Source organism: Platichthys flesus, chromosome 13 (assembly GCF_949316205.1).
Source record: "Platichthys flesus chromosome 13, fPlaFle2.1, whole genome shotgun sequence".
NCBI classification, from domain to species: domain Eukaryota; kingdom Metazoa; phylum Chordata; class Actinopteri; order Pleuronectiformes; family Pleuronectidae; genus Platichthys; species Platichthys flesus.
In genome coordinates this window covers 2,211,442-2,224,916 of record NC_084957.1, presented here as the reverse complement: position 1 = coordinate 2,224,916, position 13,475 = coordinate 2,211,442, and the positions used below count along the sequence as shown (strand labels likewise).

General features: G+C 47.1%; 1 protein-coding gene across 1 annotated transcript in view; it reads right to left on the bottom strand.

Moving 5' to 3' along the window:
* itgb5 (integrin, beta 5) overlaps positions 1-13,475 on the bottom strand; it is a 31,856-nt gene that overhangs the window by 11,913 nt on the left and 6,468 nt on the right. The window contains exons 7-11 of the mRNA XM_062402394.1: positions 13,205-13,300; positions 13,030-13,119; positions 11,234-11,368; positions 8,079-8,253; positions 6,950-7,204 (exon numbers count right to left, since the gene is read on the bottom strand). Coding sequence (XP_062258378.1) covers positions 6,950-7,204; positions 8,079-8,253; positions 11,234-11,368; positions 13,030-13,119; positions 13,205-13,300 — 751 coding nt within the window. The remainder of the gene's footprint in view (positions 1-6,949; positions 7,205-8,078; positions 8,254-11,233; positions 11,369-13,029; positions 13,120-13,204; positions 13,301-13,475) is intronic.

The following is a 13,475-nucleotide window of genomic DNA, read 5'->3' as shown; positions in this document are numbered from 1 at the left end:
CGTGTGGGAGCAACAGGCGCTCGAGCAGAACCAAATCCTGTCTGCAGCGACGGACTGAACAAAGCCGGGTTCCACTGCGACGGCTTCTGGGTTCTGCTGGGAGACAGATGTGAGTGACGCTGGTCCCAGTGGTTTGAGAGCAGACTCAGCATCATGTCTGGTCTTGTCAGATATTTGACTGTGTTCTGAAGGATGAAGACATTTACTGGAGCAACAGGGAAGATTTCAATGTGTAGCTGTGACAGAATCAAATAAAAAGAGCTGCTTTTAAAAGGAGATGTATTCTGCTCATATTCAGGTTGATCATTATTATTAATAAGTGTAATTAAATGTTTTCATGCTCTAGTGTTCAGAAAAACAAATTCCTCCGCCTGTCCATCGCTGCAGCTCCTCTGTTCAGCCTCTGTCTCAAACGCTTGGTTTCAGCTCCTGTCTCTTTAAGTTTCAACCTTTTCCATAAAAAAAATAATAAACCTTCTAAAACACACAAAAGGAAATAAAACTACAAAAAACATCATGTGACTTAAACCATCTTAAATGGTTACACAAACTTTAACATGCTCTTTGAATGTGGACCAGACGACCGGAGCCTGAGATCAGTTTCATATCAAACTGAATCTGGAGGAATCGTCTCCTCCGAAGCTCGAGAGGTTGTGGTACCGAACTCCGTGACCCTCGTTGAAGCTCAGTGTGCGATACGATGCGGTCGCACACAGAGCGACGCTCCCCTTCCACTTCCTGCAGCGCCGCTCACATAGCTGCTGTTTGTGTGCATGAAAAGAAAACTCGCCCTCTGACCTCCCACATCTGCAGCTCGAGTCCGAAGCGTCGCCCTGAGTTCTGCTCTCAGCTGAGACTGAGAGCGATGCAAAGCTTCACTGGAGACTTGGAATAGCTGTGGTTCACCCAGGTTCGCCTGCGTCACCAAAGCATTTGAACAATAAGTGAGAAGAAATTACAGTAAAGAGGTAATGGCCGAGTCCCTGGAGAGGATGGAACAGGCAACAGCTTTGTTTCCTGTGGGAAATCCTGCTCTGCATAATTAGAATGCCTGTATATCATTTTCAACATGATGTTGAGGGAAAGATATGCATCATGGGTAAATATTCCATGAAAACAGCAGGTCAATAGTTGAGAGGAAAAACTTCCTGTTTCCATCTTGACGTTATTCTGATAATGGATATAAACAGTAAAACTGTGTCAGACGTTCAAAATGCAAAAGAGACATTTTGATTATTTCAAGGTTTCACGTGGAATCACAGTAAACTAAGTTAACCAGTAAACAAATGAAAGCTCCAGCTCCTCCAGTGAGAAAGAACCAATAACCCTGTGTCAACACAAATACACTTCCGTTTGTGCGGCCAGGAACGTTTGCGTGATTATTGTTTTGTTCCATCTTGGGAACAACGTGCAACAGAGATTTGGTCTTTGTATCTTTGAAGAAGTGACACTAAGAAGCTTTGTGACCTTGAACGAATCTAACGAGAACAAAACATAGAAACTCCTCCGCCGACTGGAAGGATTCGAACTGCGTTTTTAAAAACCCACACGTAGCTGCTCTCGTTGGTGCAGCAGAGGAATAAGAATAAGAGAAGCTGCCGGTTCCAGCACGTCGGTTGATACCACGGAGACTTGCTGCTTCTTTTGTCTAATGACAGAGCATCGATTTCAAACACTCATCTGTCGCAGCACGCAGCTCCGACCCGGAGAATGCGATTGTACGACTTTAAATGAAAACTCTTCACAGTCGAACAATATCACACAGACAAAAAAAAAAAACTCCACTCCAGTTAATTACACAGTCGGCTGCCGTGGGTTCAGATTACTGTTTGTCCACAGGCTCAAACCGGCCGGGGAGTGTTTCCCCTTTTGTATCTGAATGAAAAACATAAAGAGGGAATTCAAACAGGAGCTGCACTCGTTGTGTTGTGGAGTCGAACTCAGTCCGAGGCCACGACGTGCCGACACAACGGGGGGGGGGCTGGTTTGTTTGGATTTTAAATTCTAAGTATGTTTAAGTGTCCAATAAAAGTGCACACACGCTTATTTGTGACCTCAGGGGTCGGGGGGGGGGGGCTGGGCGGAGAGATTCCTGCCCATTTGTGGTCAACTCGCATTTCAGTTTCCTCAAGTACAGCAAAGACAAAAACTACTGAAACAGTGATGGAGACAAGAAGTGACGACGAGAAGAAGAGACACAAAAAGAAACACAAGCCGAGAAACACACAACAGAGGAGTCAGAGAAAAACTGCTGAGCTGGCAAAAAGTGTAAACAGTGCTCGTCACATTTTCTCTTGTTCGTGACTAATCGTTGCTGAAGCTCCTTCAGGGCTTGAGGGGGGAAGTTGTACAGTGAAGTGGTTCTGAAGCTGTGACACAATCTTACACAAACTGTGCATTTCACTATTTACACAGCTTTTCAAACTAAGAGCGTGTGCTACGGTTCAGTGGGATTCTCCTGCGCTCTGCACACACTGGTCTGTGCAAACATTATCACAACCCTATCTCAGTGTATATATCTGCGAGTGTGTGAGAGTCTCGGGGTGAAACAGTTCAAATATGTGGGCTGTTAAAATGCACAGGCTGAGACAAGCTGTCGCTGGAACACTGAGGCAAAGTTCATCATCAGAAAGAAACACGGCCGATGTGTACGGTGGCCTTGAAGGCTGACACAGAAACACAACTTCTAACACAAAGGACGGCAGCTGCTGTCCACGAGGCTCTTTGCTGATTGGATGAACAGACTCTCCACATGATCTCTTATTTGTCGTCACATTTCTTTGCAGCCGAGTTTGATCAGTTGTTGTCGGGTTCGTGATTTTCCGTTGTGACACCACAGGGTCACTGTGCACATCACCCCTCTATGACAGAAAGACATCTCCTCTGCTCAGGTTTGGTGTTTGTGCGTCAGTAAGAAAAGAACAACACAACCTTTAACACACCCCAGTCTGCACAGAGCCCTGACACACAGCTCAGGAACACTGAAGGAGCACATAGGGAGGATCAGATTGTGTGTTGTTCATGTGTGATGTTATTTATGGGAATAACATCAGGCGCTTGACAGACAACAGTGATTATCAGTCATGAAAACAGTGTTTACTCCTGGATTCTGGTGCCTCACTGACAAAAGCCTATAAAAACCATCAGAGACACAATGATTACCCCTGTGTCCCCGAGTTGAACAACACAAACGGCTGTTTGTGCAACACTGACATTTGCTGAGTGAGCAGTTCTTTCTGTTGACACTACACACAGAGAGAAAAGATCATTATCTCTGTTTGTTTTCCTCTCAATGAGATGATTTCTGATGATGGATGCTCTTTAGTGTCGAGTGGGCGGCACTGCAGAAATGCCAATCAACAGGAATAACTGTAATCACCTAAATACCCCTTTCTCTGCTGAACCCAGGGAGTGTAAACAAAGATGGAGGACATGATGCTCCCTGAAAGTGAAGCCAAACCGTCTCAGCTGCTCCCTGGTGGCTGGCTGCGGTATAACTCATAAACAGGATTATACCAACGATTTACTACTATTCTAATTGATTGTTTTTTTCACATCCAGGAAGGGAGCAACATTAGCATCCATTAGGTGGTTAGCATGGTTAAACAAAAAGATGGACGCTAAAATATCAGGACACCTGTACCCGCCATTTCTTTATGTTTCAGCTTGAGTTTTGGGACGTTCACATGTCGTCCATCTTTATTCACAGTCTGTGACGCTGACCCATTGTAGTCATCATTGTTCATCAGTGTTGTGGTTGCAGATTAACCACAGATGCATAAATCTGCCTGTTACGTAATCATCACAGAGAAACTTCCACAGAAGCTCGATTCAGGAACTCTCCTCTCTGTTTTCCCGTCAGCTGCCTGGTTGTCGCTCTGCAGACTCACACATCCCACAGCTTCCCACAGCTGGGACTCAGGCTCCTCTTGTTTTTATTAATCCAACTCAAACTATTAAAGTCAGCTGTGGTTAAACACCGGGGCTGAAACAGTGACTTCCAGGGGATCTTCTCTTCAGCCCAGAGGCTGAGCTGGACGTAAACACACTGGACTTCACCGTGAGGCCTGAAAACAGCCGCTGAGCCAAATAAACAAAACCCAAACACTTTGCACTGGTGCTGCCAACTGTAGGTGCAGCTCAAAGAAACTCATCGCCGGGTCTGAGGTTCATCAGCGACAGTGTGGGCCTTGTGTCTGCAGCACATCAGGGTGGAAACCTCAGGCCTGTGTCTGCAGACGTCAAGTTCAGTCAAGTTCGGACGAGCAGAGGGAGGAGGAGGAGGAGGAGGAGGAAGAGGAGGTGGAGGAGGAGGAGGAGGAGGAGGAGCCGTCCACTGTTTGTTTTACCTCGGGGGTTCTGAGTGTCAGGTGTCCAGGTGCAGACATTGGGTAGTTTCGTTAAATCACACATTTCTGCATCAAGTAGAAGTCAACACTCCTTCCATCAACATGTGATCATACACCAGTAGTTTTATTCTGCTGACGCTCAGGATCTCAAATCTCTTTCGTCATTATTGTCAAACAATGCGTGAACGTAGAAGTGATTTAAAGCTGGTTGTGTGGATGTCCCCACAGAGCGAGTCTGTGCTCCAACATGTTCTTAGCTGTTGTTAGAATAACTTCTTGACCTTCTCCGTTTCCCCGGTGTCGCCTCCTCCCGTCAGACTGGAGGGTTTCAAAGTGCCTCGTCTCAAACTGACGTCTCCTCCGACAGAACAAAAAGACACTGAGGACAACTGCCTCCTTCAGCGAAACACAGGTCCAGTAACTCCAAGCACCAACATGTATAAACACACATGTTCCAGTTTACGCTTCGAGGAGGCACACGTGCACTCGACGTGCACATTCACACACACACAGGGCTCGGGACAGACGTTTTATTTATGTGGTAAAAAAAAAAAGAGAAGAGGGTTTGTGCAAGACTGGAAAATAGAGCGGCGCTATTTCTGGCAGTCGGAGTCCGTCGGGCGCTTAGATCATTATTTAGAATCAGCTGAGGATCCGGGGGAGCAGATGTTGTTCGGAGGGGGGCAGATGTGGGTCAGGGGGGCCAGATGTGGGTCGGGGGGGGGGGCAGGAGGAGCAGGAAGTCAAAACTTTTAAAAACAGGAGGAGAAGGCCAGAAACTAGAAACTATACATGAAGATGTCGTCATCAAACTGCTGATTATTTTACATTCAGACAATATTTTTCTTACTGAAATGTTTCAAAATGCAAATGAGTAATTATTTAATTAAATATATTGTACTTTCATTTTGTTGACATAAAGGATTTAAAGGATTTATACGGCCCCTATCATCTGCCTTCAGATCTGATCAGCCGGCCTCTGACACACAGTACTACTACTATGAGACAGTGAGTGAATCCTTGCACTGACCCACAGACAGGGTTTAAATCAGGCCGTGCACTGATACCACACATCAGACTGTGTTCACCTGGATGATGAGAGACTCAGGGCTCCACACACTGACACAGAGATAACCACAGACAGATGAGGAGCTTCACAGTAAGACTCTTAGAGAAAGAGCAGGTCGACCAGCTCAGGTCATCTGACCTCAGATACAGATACAGGATTTAAAGACGGCTGCTTGGGCTCCATGAGAAAACTGCTGACAGACGTTCATGGAGACAGAGTGATTTAAGAGAAGAAACACCATGAGGATGCCGTGCCAGCTGATTTCCCTTTTTAATAAAGCGTGCTGCGCCTTCAGGCGGTTTATCAGTCTGAACGCTCCACATTTTCCAGACGAGACGACAAACGAGCTGATCTCAGCGCAGCGCGACCAATCCAAGAGGAGCACCGGGCCATTTACAAGATACTGCTGCAGACCCAGCGGCTGGAATCAGAGCTTTACACTGTTTCCTGTGGGTTTTGTAGAATCGTGCGGGCACCGATTTGTTTTTACAGCCTTTACACACAATAATTAACTGACAGAATCAGAGGAGCGAGGGGAGGAAAGTGCGGAGGAGGAGGAGGAGTGTTAGGTATCATTAGGAGGTCATTATGGCTCCATGTGAGGAGCGAGGAGAGGAGAAGGTAGTGGACTGTTAAGATTTAATGATGATGCTCGTGGACGATCGGCACAAACAAACAAACCTTCCTGGGTTTGTGCATTCAGACCAAAGACTTCTGTTTCTGCTGGGTTTAGATAAATACAGGCGGGCCATTGTGTTGTTGGATCGCACCAGAGCTGGCCCCCTGTCACAAAGAGTTCTCTGTGGGTTCACAGAACTTGGCTTGGGGATGAGCCAGTGACCCCCCACCCCCCCACCACCAGCACAAACCCGATTCAGCCAGGAGGTCCCACATCAGAATACAGAGTCTTGGACTCGATGTTCTGGGAAAACAAGAGCTTCAGCCTCAGAGCGGATCGACACAGCCAAACGGGTCAAACCCTTTCAGACCAAAGCTCAGCGCAGTTTGAGCATCACAATGAAGTGAGACGGATCAGTGAGAGGAAGAGGAATCCAAACTGGCAACTCTGATTCACAGAACGTGTTTAGGTTTGAGTGGCTCAATGTGGAGAGAAGTTAAAACCACGGTGCTTCAGCTCACAGAGTTAGAAACAGACGATAGAAATCTCCATCTTTATCAGGCTCCGAACAACGACTTCTGCAGCTGCACCTCTCAGCTTCTCTCAGGCTCGAGGGCCGGAGCCGGTGACGGGTTCGACCACTCACCAGATCAAATGGTATGAGACATGACTCGACACCGGGCATTCGTTTGAATTATCCCCCACAACCAGCAGCAGATCTAAAGGTTTACAGTGCGTACGACTTGTTTTCTCATCGGGTTCAATGCTGCCTGGGGAGGATGTCTTAACAGCTGTAGTTCAAACCACCACCGGGATTCTCCTCACATCACCGTGACAGCAGAATTCAAACCCACAGCTCGGACCGGCTCGGCCTCAGAGGGAACATGAAGGATCTGAGGATGATGTTCCTACCAGAGCAGAGGACGCCTTTGTGTCGGGCGCAGGAGAAGTCGTCACACTCGCAGAAGGCTCCGTAAATCTTTCCGAACTCCGACTCGTAGCACAGACACTGGTTGCAGCTGCACTCTCCGCGCCCGCTGCAGACCTGCTTCCCCTCGGCCTCCCGGCAGGCGCTGAGGTACATGCTGCTGGCCTCGCCCTCCTGGCACTCGCAGCGGGCGCCCAGGTAGCCCGGCTCGCAGCGACACGTCCCACAGTTATAAGTACCTGCAGGAGCAAAAGTTCACTCAGCTTGGGCCTGTTCACCTTCTAGTTTAGATCAGACATCAAATACAATTTTCAATAATATCAAGATGCTTTCACGGTTTGATTCTCATATCCAGTTGTCCCTGCACCACAGAGTTTGGGCTTTTTAACTTTGCAGAACTTTTACTTTCACAAAAAAGTCTTTATAGCAAACTAGAGGTAAAAAACATCGCGTCTCCTCCTAAGGGATTACAAGATGTACAATATGCACAAAAATAAGTGGATGTATTCTTCCTAAAACTTGGATAATAACTGATCTAACTAAAGAGTATTTTCTGTATTTTAAACATCCACATATCTCAAATTATAAAAATAGTAGTGAGTGAAGTTAAGAGTGTAATTTCCGTTATATTACCGTCTTTAACTCGACAACAACAACCACAAGTGAGAGCGTCTCCATAATCAGGCCTGAGGAAGCAGTGAATTAAGAGGGTGGAGGTAGGAGCTTTCCCTCAGTTGTCACTGATTGAAGTGTCCGACGTCTCAACTCACAGGAAGCGGAGCTGGAGCTTTTCTCCGTGTCGGTCACTAAACCACAAGGCTGCTGTTTTTAAACCAGTTTTGACCAAGAGCAAAAATCCAGGATGGTTTTCTTGAAGGAGCAAAAGTGGTTGAACTAGTTTTCTTATGGATTTGTGCTTTTAAACACGTTTAAAACTGAATTACAGATATATAAACTGTTTAATTAAAACCATTAATCGTGGGAATATTTGAAGTTAGTGTAAAAAGGGTCGATCTAATATATTTCAGGAATCTATTGTTTAAATGGGATTTTATTTGTGTGGTTCATACTCGGTGTTGAATCCTAAACTTCTCCTCTTTCAAGTGGACGTACCCATGGAGCTGCAGATGCTGCTGTTGGTCTGTGCCGTCCGGCTGCAGCCGCAGTCACACTGATAATCCACCAGCACCTCCAGACGGTCTTTGAACCCCACCGGCTTGATGGTGAAGCTCTGGTCGGCGCCGCGGCCCGGGCAGCTCCTCGCCTCCACACTCACGTTGAACGAAACCTGCACAGAAACACAAGAGGTCGGGTTCAAACGGGGGGGGGGGGATGCTGGAAAGATGCTGCCGACTTCCTGTTTGTTCCTTCTGCAGAGTTCACGTCAGGTTCAGATGACAGATGAAGGTTCTAAACAGTGGCGGCATCAAACAGCCTCGGAGCCACAGTATCTTCTGACATCTTTTATTTCCATAAGTGGCCTGATCCCACCCTGCAGCTCTTCATCGGAGCAAACACACACGTCCTGCAGATGCGCGACATTCTCCATGCATGAACTACACACGACCCTGCATCGTTCTTTCACATCCACGGACTTGTTTAACCCCAGAAGGAGCTGCTGTGGCTTCGCCTGCTCCCAAACTGGGACGTGACTTCAGAACTACGTCCATTTAATCTCTTTCCTGTTCCTCTGAAGAAGCTCTCCGGGTTCTTCTTCAGCCTCTTTGTGGAACTTGAGTCCAAAGCACATTAGAGTCATAAGCACTGTTTGAACCTAATAACAGGGGGAAGGGGCAGTTTAAATCTCTGCACCATATTTTCAACACGGGTTGATTCAGGAAACAAGAAAAGCCTTCGTCACATCATGCTTGCCCCCCCCCCACCCGAGCGGGAAACTGGTTAACAAAATCAAATTTACTGTAAATGCGAGTCGCGAGGAGGCCACTCCGCCCAATCACGTGGCTGGTTAGGAACCGAGGGGGGGGGGGGGGGGGTAGGGATGGAGAGGAGATTGAACTCATTGAGGAAATACCTCCACACACAGATGAGTGAGTCATGTGTGAAACAGACACTGGTATGTACTATGGTATGGTGCACGTGTAGGCAGGAGAGCAACACATTGGAAACTATGTTTTCACGATGACGACTTGAAAGACAAAAGAAAATCTGTGTCTCCGCTGAGAATCCATTTTGGCTGATGGAATTCTTATGACCGCCTGAAATTCAATTTACTGGGACAAAACCCACGGAGGTCAAACAAAACAACATCTGATTCAGCTGCCTCTGTGGAGTCTGTGCGGGTTCGGCCTCATTCATATGCATGAGTCTATTCAGTGCTCGCACAGCTCTGCAAGTGTTACAGAGAAAAGGTGCCGTCAGATCCCCCCCCGCCTGTTGATTCCTTTCAGAGTGTGCGGTTTCACAGGCCCCCTCCCGCCTGCTTTTGTGCGATGTCATTGCGATGCAGCGTCAGGCTCAGGTGGTGACTGACACCCGGGGGGGGGGGGGGGGGGGGGGGGGGGGGGGGCGCGGACCAGGCCACATCCTCGGTGAAAGGCTGGGAAGGGTTGGCACCCGGCGGACCGAGCCTGCTGTCCCTCCCTCCACCTCCTTTCAGGGCTCGGGATGAGAAGACAAGAGCGAGGCGCATAACCCGAGAGACCCCACTTTTCATTCAGTGCTGTTATTCTGCCTCAATCCGCCTTGTCCCAGTGGGGGGGCGGGGGGGGGGGGGGCCTCTCTGTGTGACAGAATGTCTGAAGCTGCCCCTCGCTCACATTGTCAAAGGATTCAGTGCAGATTTTAATTAGGAGCCTGTTCAAAATGTGATTAAAATGTCCCATCCTGATCTTTCCACAGCCTCCTGGTGCTCTACAGGCTCCGCCCCTCGCCTGGATGTTCCCAACATGTTCCTGTTGTTGTGAACGAGTCGGACCAGACAAACCTGCTGCTGCTGCTTCACTGGATAATATCACATCTTCTGGATTTCATGTGTGAAAACTGCTGAAGAGATTTATTGTTTGAGAGTTTAAAAACCAACCAACAGATGATGTTCGTCTCTTTTCCCCTTAATTTAGTTTCCCGCTGCACATTTGGCTGCAGCCGAACTTCCTCCAACATTCAGAGCAACACAACCACAAGAGCAGACAACACAAAGAACTAAATCCCCTGAGGGACATGCTCAGGCTTAAAAATAAAACAGTTTAAAAATGCACGGGGTGTGTTAATGTTCCCGTGCGTGTTGCGACAGGTGCTGATGAGAACGTGCAGAAAGTCCAGTTTGAGATCTGAGCTTGAAGACAAATCTGACACCGAAGCAGAGACTTCATCCACACTCAGATCTTTTAGTTACAAAACTAAAAAGGATAAAAAAAAGATCTCTGTACTCTGCAGAAACAATTAAGCCGAATATCAGTTATAATCATAGACTGTAAATAAAGATGAACAAAATGTCTCCACTTCCTGCAACTATCCAGAAATGTGAACAACCTAAAATGGCAGAAATCATCTTAAGAAACATTTATTTTAATGTGTTCTTTGATTTTTTTCCACTAACATGGAGGAGGAACAGCTCATGACCTCAACTTCAGCCGGTGACCACGCTTCACTTTAGAGGAGCTGTTATGTCAATCATCTTTATTTACAGTCACGTACTGGTCATGTGGTGTAAACAGGAAGTAGATGTTCAAGAATAAGAGCAGGGACTTCTTCACTTGGATTAACAAGTTGTGAGCAACAAAAACAAATGAGGCCGTTTCCAAACTTCTCAGGTTCTAGAAAACTGTAAAAAGCACAGATGCATTTTGAAGCTGAAATGCGGTCGTGTGGATTTAGCCTCAGAAGCTCCGCCTGTCGCTGGGACTTCTCCTCAGGTGCCAGTGGAGGTGTTTGGTTACAGTGAAAAGCAAAATAATCTCCCTCCCCCTCCCCCTCCTCTTCAGTTTGGCCTCATCACAGCAAACTCTGCCAAATCTCTGGCAGAACAAGCCAGGGACTTTTTATCCTGCGTCTTCAGCCAGTGGACGTGTTGCAGGAAAAGGCCACAGTCGACACACGCCTCTGATTTCAGAAGGTCGTTCGGTGAAATGAAAGTGAAATCTTAAAGCTGCAGATACATTTTTCATGACCTGAAAAAGTAAAATGATGTCGGTGAAGACGACCGAGCTGCTGGAACACTCGGGTCCAGCAGGATGAATAAAACATGCACTGTGTGACGTGAGGGGAGCTGCAGAGGAATGTGTGGACGGGGGGGGGGGGGGGGGACTCACGGTGTCTCCTATCTTCAAGTCGGCACACTTCCTGAGGCCTGGCAGCGGCTTCCCATCCTGGCAGGTGGCGGTGAAGGAAAGGCCGATGTCCTCAGGGTGGTCCCACACCGACAGCTCCACTTTAGAGCGGATGTTCTGAGGAGACAGAACCGGGAGGGAGATCAGGGGCACGTTAAAACAAATCCTCTCAGGGTTCCTCTACGATAAGGCACACAGGGTTTTTACCAGGGCACATAAAACTCGAAACTGCCGCCACGTTTATACGTTGACATTTATATTAAAACCACCTCAGTGTATCTGCTCATGCCTGTAACTCTGGAGTGTAAAGGAGGGAAACATGGGGAATGTGTTGCTCTGGTGAGGCACATTTTTATAGTTAATCTCACCACAACCACAAGAGCTGTGCAGGGACCCAGGTTGCGTGCGTGTGCATGTGAAATTCCGCGGCTGTGTGCGAAGCCAGCTGCATCTGACTCCACGCAACAGTGGCTCATGCACACAGTGGCTCATGCTCTCCTTTGCTGTCAGGGAGAGAACGGGATCGTACTGGGTGCAAAAGGGCGAGAGTGACCTCACTCTCACTCTCTCTCTCTCTCTCTCTCACTCACACACAATTAGACGTTTCTGACCCTGAACACGATCACAGCGAGACAACGCTTCATGCCACAGTCAAGACCAGGAGGGAAACGGCTACACAACATAATCTCATAGTGTTTGGCAGAGCTCATCGAGCTAACGTCTCCGGAGCGGTGGATATGATGTGGCAGCTGGAATGTTAATAAAGGGCCGTCAAGTCAAAGCACCCCCCCCCCCCTTCAAAACGCCGTCACCACGCAGCCCCTCCTCCTGAGCGAGGCGAGCTCCGAACGCCCACACAGGAAACCATCTGATGGAACGTCTGATTGGCTGCAGAGCCGAGGCTTCACACTGAAAAACGAATGCACTTCTTTCAACCAGCGGTGAGATGAATATCAGGCTTCAGCTCGTGGTTCAGACAGAGAGGGGGGGGGAAGGGTTAAAAACACCTACTTTAAATTGTTATAATTTGTTAATTGTCTTGCCCTTTTTTTTAAACACACCAACAAGAGGAAAGAAATAACATCATATGTCTCATTAAATCTCTCTAACAGCCAACATTCATTTGAATTTAATTGAAAGTCAAACGTCTTTAATTCAGCCTGATTCTGTCTCATGATTCTTTTAATGTCCATCGTCATTTCCTCTTTTATCTTCTGTGTCTTTCGTTTCTCTCGTTTTCCCTTTTCCATCCTCATGAAGCTTTTATGTCCCATATAATTAAATCTGATTTGGTTGAAGAGAATGTGAGTCCATCACCCCAACGCTCGCTCTTGATGGAGACTCGTGTCTGACTGATCCTTTCTGAAACTCAACACGTCTTCCCGACATTTAAACCTTTTTAATAAGCTGCATTCAAATTCAGGTGGTAAATATGTCCTGACCGACTACTCTATTGGATATAGTGCATTTTCTCCTGTTTATAATTTTAGAACCCCTCAGATTCTTCTTTCTGAGACACTGTGAAGATCCTCAGTTATAACTTTTAACAGATTAAATGACTTTTAATAGATGAACTGACTTCTGCTTTGAGAGATATGAAAGTGACAGCTGTTGAAACCATTTCAACACTTGCTGCAGAATGAGAAACCCAGCTTGTGTCGGCTGGAGGCTCATTAACAGACCCCCCCCCCCCTCTTCTTATCCCTCCTCTCAATCCCTCTCTTGGTTCTCTTGGTTCTCCGACGGCACACAAACAGGAAATCCTTCCGTTCACTCACGTTGTAGGCTGCGATGATCAGCTGGATGACGTTCTTAGAGTCCTGGTCCAGGATTTCCACGGTGGTTCCGGGGATGAGTGCAGTAAAGTTCTGTGTAGATAAGAGATACGTGTTAGTCATATAATAAAAAGGAGCATTATGAGTATAACGTCTTCAAATCATAAATGATAAATACCTTATAAATAACGTAGAGTCGCTTTGTGACTGCGAAGATGAGGAAGATGTTATTTTCTGCCAGTTTCTCTCCCAGAAGAGCCAGAGAGGGATAATCCTGCAGGGAGGAGATGGCAGGAGGCATCAAAGGGGTTTTCTACACACTTATATCTTATTTCTAGAGAAAAGCTTCAGAATCTGAAACTTTGAGACGTGGTTATGTTTATTGGATACACCACAGTCTCTGTCTGAGGTTGTTGAAGTCAAATGAGTCAATTCACAGCCAACTTGGT